The following is a 12927-nucleotide window of genomic DNA, read 5'->3' on the forward strand; positions in this document are numbered from 1 at the left end:
AAGTTCCAGTGCTTTCGCAGCAGAACAAAACTTTCAGGATTTACCAAATGTACTTTTCATTGCAAAGCCTTACCACATTTTCAGGCAGCTTGTGTCCAGGGAGATATTTCACATTTTCATGGTCATTATTTATGATGTCCGTCAGTTTTCTCCCATTCACTGTTTCTTCAAAGACCCACATCTTGACTGTGGAGGCAAACTTCTTAAGCTGCTTGACATTATTACCAATTATTTTTGCAACAGCTGAACCCCTAAAAAAGAAACAGTGGAAAAGAAAAAGAAAATTAAACTCACTTGGGTAAAAGAAAAAAAAAAATCTTGCAATATCATTCAGAAGATTTGTGTTCTGATTCTGATTCAAGCACTAAGCGTATTTAATAAGTGATGTCATATCAATCACAAACCATTGGAAATGTAGTTGTTTTCACCAGAAAACACCACCCCTGGTGATCAAGAAAGCCCCTGAATCTGGCTCAAGGTCAAAAAGCACCACCCTTGAAACTAGTAAGCATCAACCTATCTTGGAAGAGAGAATCACAGGCAGAAGAGAAATTCACCCACAAAATGGCATGAAAATGACACTAGAGAGTTCTCTTAGCTTCCAAGGCAACGAGACTATTATTTCAAATCTGTGCAGTGAACATGTCGCTACCCTAGAATACACTTCTGATCAGCCCAACAGGTCCAAGGTGGACCGATAATGGAAAGGAAAAAGACCCCTGTTGATGCCAGATAAGGAGCAGCCTAAGGGCATAGGGTCCCACTGTCTTGAGCATTGGGTCCCCGCCCATTCCCCCACATCCACCCAATCTCTCCTCTCCCAGCTCCCTTTTTTCTGCATAGCTCTTCACCAACACATTGTAGCAGCAGGCCAGTCTCTCGCAGGCTTTCCTACAGGGAAGAGAAGGAACTCCACTCATCCTCCCCATCACGCATGGGCAGAAGTGTTCCTGGTCACCAGGGCACCTGTGCTGCCCTCACAGATGTGCTCAGTACATAACAGGCCACAACCAGCTGACTGAGGGAGGGAGGAGATGGGGGTTGGGGGTGGAGAGGGGAGGCACCTGATCCAGCTGAGCCAATCAGCTTCTCCTGCAGGACTCTGAACAGAGAAATAGCTTGTTCCTCACACAATCTCCCCCCCCAACCCCACCCCATGTGAGGCGCTAAAGAAAGAATGTGGTAAAGGGCACCTTGAGAATTCAAGTATTAGGGCATTTGTTACTTCTTCTAACAATTAGAAGTGAGGTGCAATGGTATAGGGTTAGGGGGTGATGACAGAAAAGGGGGCAGGAGCACCAAGCTGATACAGAGGAACATACTGGAATGTTTACCCTGACTCTCTGATAAACATCAGTTCTTCTAACTCAGCTCCAGCTCATCCCAGCATACAAAACTTTGTGCTTTACAACCAGGAACATCCAAATAATATGAATATAGACGGATAAACTGGGCTAGTGGGTCTCCACTTTGACTGTACATTAGAACTACCTGAGAGATTTAAAATTCCTGATTCCCAGGCAACACTCATACTAAAGGAATCAGTGGTTTCTTCAGTGGGATCAGGCATCAGTGGTTTTCAAAGCTAGGAACAAATGTGCAGCCAGGGTGGAAAACAACTGCTCTGAGTGATGATCTAGAATTTGGATGTCCTCCTTCTTCACAAAAGAATAGCTGGAAATAGCAAAGCTCTGTGGCTTTCCTTGTGAGGTTCTGAGTCTTTGCAGCAGGACAGCTTATTAGCTAAATAGCCATTAATCTGATTCTCCTGCCACTTTGTAGAAAAGAGGTCAGGAATCTCCCTGGTATCACTACCACCTTTATTCCAATATTGGAAACTGCTGCTCACAGTTGTACTTACAGGGAGATAACAGCCCCAGCTCAAAGTGTTCCCCCAGTGTTAAATATAATCACAAGGTCAAAGAGGGCAAGTGTGATTCTGAGCAAATTGAGAGGAAGGCTAAGAATCTAAATCTAGTAAATCAAATGCAAAAATATGCCAGAATCATGAAACCCCAAGATCTTCTGGGAATACACTTGCCTCTCCCTTTAAAGCAGCTTTCTGAGGATGTTAAGCATTTGCAACCAGAGGCAAATCTGTAGTATTTGCTGAAATGAGTTAGTTGTGAACATGTAAATGGAAGTTGGAATTGTTCAGAACTCAGCCTGCCTGAACATGTTTTTACAACCCCTGGAATACAAAGGGGCTTAAAATGACATGTCAAAATAAGGGAAACTCCAGCTATATTATCTACTCATGGGGCTTAAAATGACATGTTAAAATAAGGGAAAGTCTAGCTACATTATCTACTCATGTGAGATCATCAGGACTTCACTCTGTTTTCATTAATAATTTCAGTGAATTATTCACTCACTTATTTATCTGTTATCAAATGTTTGTTGAAAGCCAATTGAGTTTAATGCATTGCGCTAGATACTGGTAATACAACAGAGAAAAGGAAATTCACTCTTTGCTAATCCACAGACTCAGAGACAATACATGATTTTTAAGCAGCTGAGTTTGAGGACAGTAAGCTGTTTGCAGCAAAAGCTAAGGAAGACATCTATACAGTTAACTTTGAGGCAAGCAGAGGTAACTCCATGTAATTTGGGGCCAAGCAGTTGGATCTGTCGCTCAGAGATTGGAAATGGGGAGAGGATTAATCAAGATTAAGGGAAGAAGCATGAAATTCAAAGACAAATTTAGCAAGGAGAGGAGTAAAAATTGTCTAGTGGCTACAAGGTCTAGTCTTGTTTTTTTCCTAGACAACTTTTATAATAATTTTTCTTTTTTGAGGTCAGGACTTAACGCCCTATATTTTGTTTTGTTTTAATCTTTAGTACAATTAAAAAAAAATCTTTAGTACAATTTCCATGTTGAACTGGTATTTTCTTTGCTGTCTACTTTTTTCTGTGTCATCTATAACCTCCAAAAGTGTGATTCACCTTAACATAATAAAGGATGTATGACAAGCCTACCACTAACATATAAATAGGTAAAAAACTGAAAGCTTTTCCTCTAAGATCAGGAACAAGAACAGAATGCCCACTCTCATTAGTTCTATTCATCACAGTACTGGAAGTCCTAGCCTTCCCATGTTTTCTGCAGTATAATTCACAATCGCCAAATCATAGATAACCCAAATGTCCATCAACAAATGAATGGATAAAAATGTGCACAAACATAGAGTGGAATCTTATTCAGCAATTTCTGCCATATGTCACCACAAATGATCCAGGAGGACATTAAGTGAAATAAGGACATTAAGGACATTAAGTGTATTTGGCTTATTCTGCACAATTCCACATAAATGAAGTATCTCAAATAGTCAAGCTCATAGAAGCAAAAAACAAAATGGTGGTTTCCAGGGGATAGTGAAAGGGGGGTACAATGGATAAAGTTTTAGACACTCAGGAGGGACAAGTTCTAGAGACCTCTGTGCAACATAGTGTTAATAGTTAACAATTCCACCCTGTACACTTAAAAAATTGGTTAACACATAAGAAGTGCAGATATTGTGTGGGACGTTAGTCCCTGCCCTCCTGGAGCTTGGAGACTTGTAAATGGAGACTGATGCTGCCCCAGCAAACAGGCGAGGTGTAACTATACCACAGTGACCAAGATGGCTAAGCAGGTGAACCAGAGATAGTTGGCAGACATCACGTTGGCCAGGGAGAGCTGAGAAGTATCACTAGAGTGCAACTATAAAGACTGAGTGGGCCTTATTCTGTGTCTGTGTGCGTGCGGGGGGGCTTCCAGGCAGAGACTGGGGTCCCTGGAGCGAAGATGCAGGAGCAACAGTGGAGGAGACTGCTTTTGCCTAGAGCTGACACTTTTTTTTAAAATTTATTTATTTATTTATACAAGCACTGGGTACAGTCAGAAGTGCAGGAGGGTGAGAGAATTCACCAGAGCCAGAGTGGGGAGCAGAGTAGGCAGAAGGACCAAAGTACACTGCTGAGGGGAGCAGCGGGCGGCAGGAGAGGTCTGCGCACCATGTGGGACCCTCCTCTGGTGGCCGGGGAGCAGCCAGGGATAGAACCGGTGCTGCAGAGGCTGCGGGCAGCTTCGCAACCCAGCGCTCAACCGCTGCGCCACCGGGGAGGCCCAAGCTGACACTTTTGAAGGGAGACAGGAACTGAAAAATGAGGCAGGAACAGGAGAAGGTAGAGGGACAGAGTAAAGGACAGAGGAGAGAATGAAGGAGGAGGATTGGGTGACATTAGGAGCAGAGGAAGCGGAGGCAAGAGGACATGAGGAGTGCATGGGAGGGAGGTGAAGAAGATGAGGCAGGGATGGAGGAAGAGTTGAGAAGGAGCAGGGATGGCAGAAAGAGCATTGATTTACTGGTGACCAGGTGCCAGGCATTGTTTTTTTAATGTGTTTCTACTGAAATGTAATTGATGTATAACATTGTGTAAGTTTAAGGTGTACAAAGTATTGATTTGCTACATTTATAAATTGCTATGTGATTTTTCTACGAGTAACATTATTTTAAATAACCTAGATTATGCCTTTTAAGTCTCAGCAACCTGAGGCAGATACTATTGAGCCCCATTTTAACATGAAGAAACTGCAGCCCAGCACCCACACAGGTGGTTGGTTAATGGAAGAACAGAGACTCACACCCAGGCTAAGTCTTCACCACTCACTTCTCCCTCCCTGGATCCCAGCTGGACAGACACCACTTTTTGCTTGGCAAGCCCCTTCCCCCTGCACTCTCTGTCCATGGCCTTCTCTCCCCTTCCCTTCTAAAAAGGTGTCATATTTTATTCAAGCCAGTGCTGCACCATATCAGCTAAGGAATAGCTATAAAGCCAGGCTGAACTCTAAAGCATTCCATTGGCCCACGTGCTTTCATTGGGTCAGAAAAAGACTCTACAGCCCATTTCTCTTTTTATCAGGGGGGCAGGTAAGGCTTAGGGAAGAGAATTAGCCAAGGAGTCCAGCAGATTCTCCATGCTCCAGGTCTCCCAAGTTATCTCTCCCAGGGCTGATCCTAACTGTGTGTACAAGGGAAGAGGGCAGTTAATTTTGGTTTAAATAACATTTACATTTTGTATTCACAAAAGCAATACATGAAAGAAGAAAAAAAAAAAAACCAATTATGAATAATCTCCCCACCCAGGGAGAACTGTTAACATTTTGTGTAATTCAGTAAAACATAAAAATCTAACTCTCTAACAATCAAGGCTGTTCTATAATGGATCAGAATAAGAATCCCAGGGAAGCACTGAGAGAGCCTAGTACTGGAGGGATGTAAGATGATGGATGAACTTCTGAAGTGGAATGAAAGGAATAATCATAAATTATGCTCTATTTTATGCTAGGACTTTCCTATCTTATGTTTTTTTACACTTGCTTCCCTGAGATGGGCATTATTTTCCCAATTTATAGATAAGAACATAGAGGCCCAGAGTAATGGAGTAACTTGCCTAAGGCCATATGGTTAGAAAGGGATAAACCAGAGTAAAAATCCAGCTGGAATCCAGTAGAAATCCAGAAATCCTTTAGTCTTTCCAAAATATTTGCTTCTCCATAATAGAAGTTATGGGTAAAGTGCTGATCTACTTGTAACTACAAATTTATTCTTTAATAAACACTGAAGTTTTATAGTAAAAAAAAAAAAAAAAAAAAAAACATTTTGTGTAATTCTTTGCAGTTAAAGGGCTTTCACAGTATAATCAAATGCCAGTGTATTAGATGCAAATGTGAAAAATGAAGTATTTTAAAAATAGATTCAGTTTGGTGACTGTTTATTTGATCTCTGGGTAAGGAAACTTTCTAAGCTTAAAATCAAAGGCGAAAAGCACAGAGGAAAAGATCAATGTGAACAACTTCACATAAAATAAGGAGGGGAAGGAAGGGGTTGAGAAAAGCCTTTCTAGTCTATCAACGTTCAAACTACAGAGGAAAAAGCTTAAGATAGGATGTTATATTTAACAAAATTCAGGATGCAAAAATGTACATGCCATATGATCATATGCCATTGACAAAATACATACAACCTCACACCTGGTAGGATGAATATGAATATATGTATATATACATATATATATATATATATACACACACAGAGAAACACACACACCCCAAACAGAAGATAGAAAGTGTTTGGAAGATGGAAAGAAATTGGAAGCCATGTGCACTGCTAGTAGGAATGTATCACCGTCTGGAAAATGATACAGTGGTTCCTCAAAAAACTAAAAGCAGAATTACTGTATGAATCAACAATTCCACTTCAGGGTAAGCATCCGGAAAAAAATGAAAGCAGGGACTCAAGCAGTATTTGCATACCCATATTCATGATAGATACAGGGCGGAAGCAACACAAATGTCCACTGATAGGTGAATGGATAAACAAAATGTGGTGCACATACACAATGGAATATTATTCAACTTTAAGAAGGAAGGAAACTCCTGACACATGCTACAAAATATATGAACCTTGAAGCTATGTAACTGAGTGAAATAGCCAGTCACAAGAAGACATATACTATAGGACTCCACTTACAGGTGGAACATGTATGCGCTCTCTCTTGCTGTTGTTGGAATCCAGTTAACACATGAAAAAAACCTGAACTAGCCTTCTGAGGAATGGGAGACATGGAGCCTGGTCACTCCTAACAGCCTGCCTGCAGCCTGCCCACTGTCTGACCAGTGAAAGTGGTCATCTAGGCCTGAGAGTCCCAGCCAACCAACTGACCCAACCTGATAAGACCCCAGAGCAGCAGAGGTCCCTCCCTGCTTTGTCAGCCCCAATTTGTGGGTCCTAGGATCACGAGCCAAAAAAAAAAAAAAAAAAAAAATGACTGCTGTTTGATGTTATTAAGTCCTGGGGAAGACAGTTAGGCAGCCATAGGTGACTGATTCAGTTCCCAGCTCCCAACTGTGGGAAGGACTGTGCCCCCAAAGTAGAAGGATGGCACAGGACCATTGGCTTAACCTCAAGGGAACCCAGCAGACTTCTGGCTGTGGAGTTTAGTTTTTTTGTTTTTTTGTTTGTTTTTTTAAGCAGTTATTTATTTATTTATAAAAGCACCGAGTACAGTCAGAACTGCGGGAGGGTGAGAGATTTCACCAGAGCCAGAGCTGGGAGCAGAGCAGGCAGACCGACAAAGTACACTGCTGAGGGGAGCTGCAGGCAGCAGGAGAGGTCTGCGCGCCATGTGGGACCTTCGCCCGCCGGCCGGGGATTGAAGTGGCGCTGCAGAGGCTGCGGGCAGCTTCGCAACCCAGCACTCAAGCGCTGCGCCACCGGGGAGGCGCTTAGTTCTTGACATCACCAAGACTGGGGGGTGAGGGATAAAGGGAAGAGAGAGAAAAGAGAAGGGTGACTTAGATGGTGAAGGCCCTGGAAGCTGTTTGCCCCCACACTTGGGGATACTACTAGGCCAGTCACAGAGGAGATTTAGTGGACTTGTCACTTTTATGTCCAAAGGGAAGTATCTTGGAAAAGAATGAGCTCACCCAGGTCTTGTTCTGAGATTAATGGGTGGAAGTTGAAGGCGATCATTTTTCTTGCTCAAATGTAAGATTTTTCACAATTAGTCTGTTACATTAATGTTAAGAAGATTAGTTGCCTTAAAAATAGTTAACTTTGATCACCTGTTAAGTCTCCAAGAGAAAGGGTGTCTCCATCAGAGGGAAACAACCGATTTTTAAGGCCTCGTTTCAATTTGAGTTTTCCTAAGTAGTATACTGTTTACTGTTTTATTGGATTTTTGTTGGGAGAGTGGATATTTAGTATTTTTATGACAATGAGATATATCCTTCAGGTAAAAGTATGCTTCTCACTGGAAATAATAATTTAAAGACTCATGGACATTGGCGTTAAGGGGATCTGGGCTTCAGTCAACTTTACCTCTTTGACCACTGAGCTTGAAAAGTCTTCTCTAAATCGGTTTTGTCATCTCAGATGGAGAGAATACCAGCTAATTGCCTCAAAATTCTCTCTCAACCATTTCTCAAGTGGGATTATTAATATATAATACTAAAAGTAGATACAGTGTCAATAGTATTTATATTTGGGTGTTGAAAATATGCATGACATTTTAATATTCCTATACTTTCCAGATAATCTGTAATGATTATAAATGCATGTTTTAAAAGAAAGTGAAAAAAAAATTCTCTCAGCATTTGAATATGCATTGTCCAATATGAGGGTTATTGGCTCTCTGAATTGAAATGTGCTATAAGTGTACAATACAAAACAGATTTAGGAGACTTAATAGGAAAAAATAATGTAAAACATGTCACAACTATTTTTATATTAATGTCATGCTGAAATGGTAATATTTTGGAAATACTGGGTTAAATTAAATATAATGTAAAAATTAAAAAAATAAAATAGAGAGAATAACAGCACACAGAGTTGCTATAAAATTTAAGTGAAATAATGCAGATAACCCACAGAATGTGGTCATCACTGGTATATCTCTCCCAAAGGAGGGGAAAAATGGAGAATAATGGAAGACAGGAAAGAAGGTTAAGAGGTTAGGCCTGAGAGTTTCTGACTACTCTGCAGCATAGTATGAGCTGTGATTTTTTTTTTTTACTCCGGGGAGTGATGAAAAAGAGACTAGGTATCAGATTATTCTTGTTAATTGTATAAACCTCCTCACCCCCGTTCATGACGAAACTTTGGATCTTGTCACAGTTCAGTATTAACCTATCCTATCATTAATCTCTCCCTCCAGCCTCCAGAGCAGAGGTGTATGTTGACAGAGAAAGGTTTTATTTCTGACCTCAAGGTGCTAATTTACAGACACTCCAACTGTTTTTGAGCTCCCCATGTGGGTGGAAGACAAGAATCACCACAGAAACTGGGAGGCACAGACTAAACAGTGACAAAGGTGGAGCAGCACAGGATGCAGCAGATCAAAAAAGACAGGGTCGCTCAGGGCCAGCTTAGGCCATCAGTGCAGACTAGGTCGAAGCTCTCCTGACTTTCAGTCTCAGGAGTCAAGCTGTGGGGGATAAGGACAACAAGGGTGACAGAGAAACAACCTCCAAAACTCTTCCAGCTGCATATCAGCTGTGCTCTTTGTCTTCTATTTTCTCTCCCTTTTCTGACTCTACTCCTTGGCCAAAGTCCAACTGAGCCCAATGTGTGACTTAAAGGTGCTGATCAAGGATGGTGAAATTAATAATATTAACATTAATATTAATAATAATATAGTAGCTGAGATTTAGTGTGCCAGTTACCTTGTACTCTCCCCAGATTATCTCATTTAATCTTACCCATCATTCTCTATAGCAGGTACCGATATTATAAGAAAGTGATTGTTGAAGAGAAGTAGTTTGCTCAAGGTTTCAGAGTTGCCAAGTAGGGAACCAGGATGGAAACCCATCCTGGGGAATGGGAATCTGAGCCCTCCTTCCATCACTGCATTACCCTGCCTCCTGAGACACTTTAGGATGTATTTAAGACATATGTGCCCTAGCCCAGAAGTTTGGCTGCACGTAAACAAGTCATGAGGTTTTAGTTCTAGAACTGGACCCTGCACTGGGTGATTGGGAGACTGGCCCAAGGGTGTAGTGAAGAAACTATTCATCTTTGGGAGAACTTCAGAAGCTTTTGTGTTTTGCTTTTTGTTATTTTTCTGAGTCACTGGGGCCGTGGAAGGTCATGCAGGGGAGGAAGCACCTCCTTGCGTCTCCAATAGTGGGCGGCACCCCAGTGTTCAGTGGGAAGTAAAAGGGCCCCCTCCAACCTCCTCTTTTGGACTTTCTAGAGGAAAAGGGTGCCAAAGGGCAGGGCCAGGGCACTGCACAACCTGCTTACTTTCTTTCCATGTCCTTCCTGCCTGAGGCTCCCTGGCAGGTCAGCTCACTTCAGTCTTCTGGCATCTCTATTGCAACTGATGATCATTTCCATGGGGAGGCATTCGAGGTGAGGATTATAGCGACCTTTAACTCTGGGTTTAGATGTGGCACTACCTTTATTTGTATAAGCATTCTGAGCTACTTCAGAGTCCTAAGTATAAACATTGCTCAAGCAACTTCACATTCCTGAGGTGAGACCTGTATCTGGAATGGTTGCTCCATCTCTCAGTAATCTGTTTTAAGTCTGGCAAGAGGCTAAAGTCCTTAAGTGAAAAATCTGTCCCACCTACAGGGAATATGATTCAGCAAGTCTAGCATCTGTGATAAATCTGAGGTAAGTCGTGTTTGGACTGCATTTTCAGAAACACTACTTAAAGTATAATGTCTAATTTCATTCCACTTTGTATTTCTTTTGAAATTATCTTCCAAGTTCTTCTCTATCGCTGACGTGAAGGTAAGTTCCTTAAAGGCAGGATACATCCGTGTCCCTGGCAAGACCACAGTATCCACATGGGCAGACACTCCAATATCTACTGATTAGGGTTGAATACCAGGTAGGACCCTGTGGAGCTTCTCCATGCGGATTTCAATGCCTAAGTTCCTGAATGTCTCTGGAGAGTTTGTGATCCTCTCTCTAGGACTAGAGCAGCTCTGTACCCAGGCAGTGACAGTGAAGCCAACAACTGTTCCTGTCTAATCCCATAATTAATGGAGCCAGGCAGCCAGCCCAAATCTTCGGCACATTTCTCAATTGCTGTGCTCCACTGTCACTAGCCAAGTTCTATTCCATTTCCTTGGTCTGGGGTGGGCCAAGAAAACAGTCAAGTACATGAGAGTGAAGCTCTGCAAAGACAGCCAAATCCCAGCCAAGGGGGCGAGAGGTTCACTTCTCTACTCTTGCTCCCTGGCCAATCCAGTGTGGCAAACCTGTGCTACTTCTTGTACCTTGCACATAAGGAAAAGAGGCTGCCCTCTGTGGTTCTATATCAATGCTACAAGAACACGTGCTAAAGGAGTGCTTTTCCAGTCCCATTGCCAACTAGGCAGCTGACATCTCTTTCAAGTGACCTTGGGATTAAATCTGGCAAAGCCAAGCTGAAGTCCAGGAAGCTCTGCAGCCAATAGGTACCAATTGCCTTAAATGTTATGTAGAACTTTCTGTTGTTAGTCTAAAGGAGCTTACAGAGAACTGTGTAGTATCCTAGTATTTGCAGGGCAGAGACACAAAGAAATATGTAAACAGTCACTTGCATGGCATTCCTCCAGAAAAGACAGAACAAACTGGTAACGCTAGTTTTCCTCCAGTAGGTACCCTGCAGGTACAGGTGTATTTGTAGGCTGTTTCACTATTTTGTGTGTTTTGGGGGAGCACCTTTTGATTTTCAAACAATGGCAAAATATCACCTGATTACATATAATTGCATTCTTTAAACTTAGTTTTCACTTAGTATTTACCTAGCACATGCTGGGCACCAGAGTAGATGCTGTTCTCAAGAGTTGGGGTGGGAGCAGTAGAAACAGGTCATCAAATAAATCTTTACCCTTCAGTAACAGAGGTCAGTAACACAAGCACAAGGAGAGGTCACTGACATTGCTGGGATGGAAAAGTATAGAATCAGATAAGGTTTCCTCCCGGAAGTCCTTTCTAGGTCAAGTCTTAAAGAGTAAGATCAAGACCAAAGAGCTAGAGCCAACTGCATGCCTAGGGGCCTGGACTGTGAGGAGAGTCAGGCCACAGAAGAACATTGAAACACAGAAGAGCACTGAAAGAACAGCACTCTGAACTATTTTGTATCAGTCCCCGATGTGGGAAAAACAGTGCCCAGCAATGCAAAAACAACTAAAAATATCAGCTGCTGCCCGCCCCCCCCATCGCCTTTCCTCTACATTCACCCACCACCCCAGAGCACCCCACTGTGTAAGTTTGATAAAAGGAACTAAAAGAGCTGACATCAAAAGTTGCCATGAAGTGCCCAGAAGAGCGCATGGCACAAAGTACTTTATAAATATTCAAGTAAAATAGAGCCTAGAGGTGACACAAAGCTTCGCAAAAGATCTTCCCAGGGAACTCCCAGAGCCCCTGACAGCCCTGGAGGCAGCCCTCTTGGAACTTGAACTTTTTCCCGTTACATCGCAGCTAAGACACCCGCCCTATCCAAGCGTGGGCGAGACCCGTACCTGCAACAGCAGCGCCCTTTAGCCCTCCCTGTCTCGCTTTCCTTGATACCGAAACAACAGCAAGAACGCGTGAGCCTCCTGCCATCCCGGACCAGGCGATGGGCCCCAAATGGAGACCGCCCTTGGGGTGTTGAGCAAAACCCCCGTGCGCGGCGAGCAGGTGGCCCCCGCGCTCCCGCCGCGCGGTGACGAGGCGCAGACAGGTGCCCGCGGGCGCGCCGTGCCCGCTCTCTGCGCAGCCCGGGGCGGGCACGCCGGCCCGGGGCCTCCGGAGCCAGTGCCTGCGCGCGGCCTCCCCGGGCGCGCGGTGCCCAAGCCGGGCGCGCGGTGCCCACCCCGCCGCGGGGCTGCACACCCCGCCTCCTGCGCGCGGTGGCCGGTGCCCACGCCGCGGCGGGGGCGCGCGACCCCAGGCGGCCCGGGAGGCAGAGCCCGCGCCCCTTGCCCGCCGCCGCTCACCAGTTTCCCGAGCCCACGATGCACACTTTCAGGGGCGCCGCTGCCATGGCCAGGACGGAATGCAGCTGCACCGCCCGAGCTCCCCAGGCCGGCCGCCTGCCCGCTCCGGCTCGGCCTAACCCGCAGCGGCTGCGGGCGCCCCGCCCCCTCCCGCCTCTCAGCCAATGGACGCCGCCACCCCCGCCCGGGAGCTCCAGGCGGCCGCTGACAGCCCGGAGGACCCGCCCCGCCACTCCCGAGAACCACTGCGCACGCGGGCGCCCGGGTGGGGCGGCCCCGGGCCCGGCGCTGACATCGCCCCACCCCCTTGTCGCAGGGCATGGCGGGAGTTGTAGTTCTCGGCGCCGGCGGCCACGCGGAGGGCTGTCCCCCGGGCTCGCCGCGCTGGAGGTTGCACCGCCCTCGCGGCTGAGAGGTCAAGCCCGGCTGGCCACCCACTCACATCCTTCTGCACACGCGGA

General features: G+C 44.9%; 1 protein-coding gene across 1 annotated transcript in view; it reads right to left on the reverse strand.

Annotated features, from left to right (window-relative positions):
- GPD1L (glycerol-3-phosphate dehydrogenase 1 like) overlaps positions 1-12513 on the reverse strand; it is a gene marked incomplete at both ends in the record, with an annotated part of 41755 nt that extends 29242 nt beyond the window's left edge. The window contains 2 exons of the mRNA XM_084248015.1: positions 74-251; positions 12467-12513. Of these exons, the coding sequence (XP_084104141.1) occupies positions 74-251; positions 12467-12513 (225 nt within the window). The remainder of the gene's footprint in view (positions 1-73; positions 252-12466) is intronic.
- Between the last annotated feature and the right edge of the window lie 414 nt (positions 12514-12927).

The sequence above is a fragment of the Talpa europaea genome (genome assembly GCF_964194135.1).
Source record: "Talpa europaea genome assembly, chromosome: 11".
NCBI classification, from domain to species: Eukaryota; Metazoa; Chordata; class Mammalia; order Eulipotyphla; family Talpidae; genus Talpa; species Talpa europaea.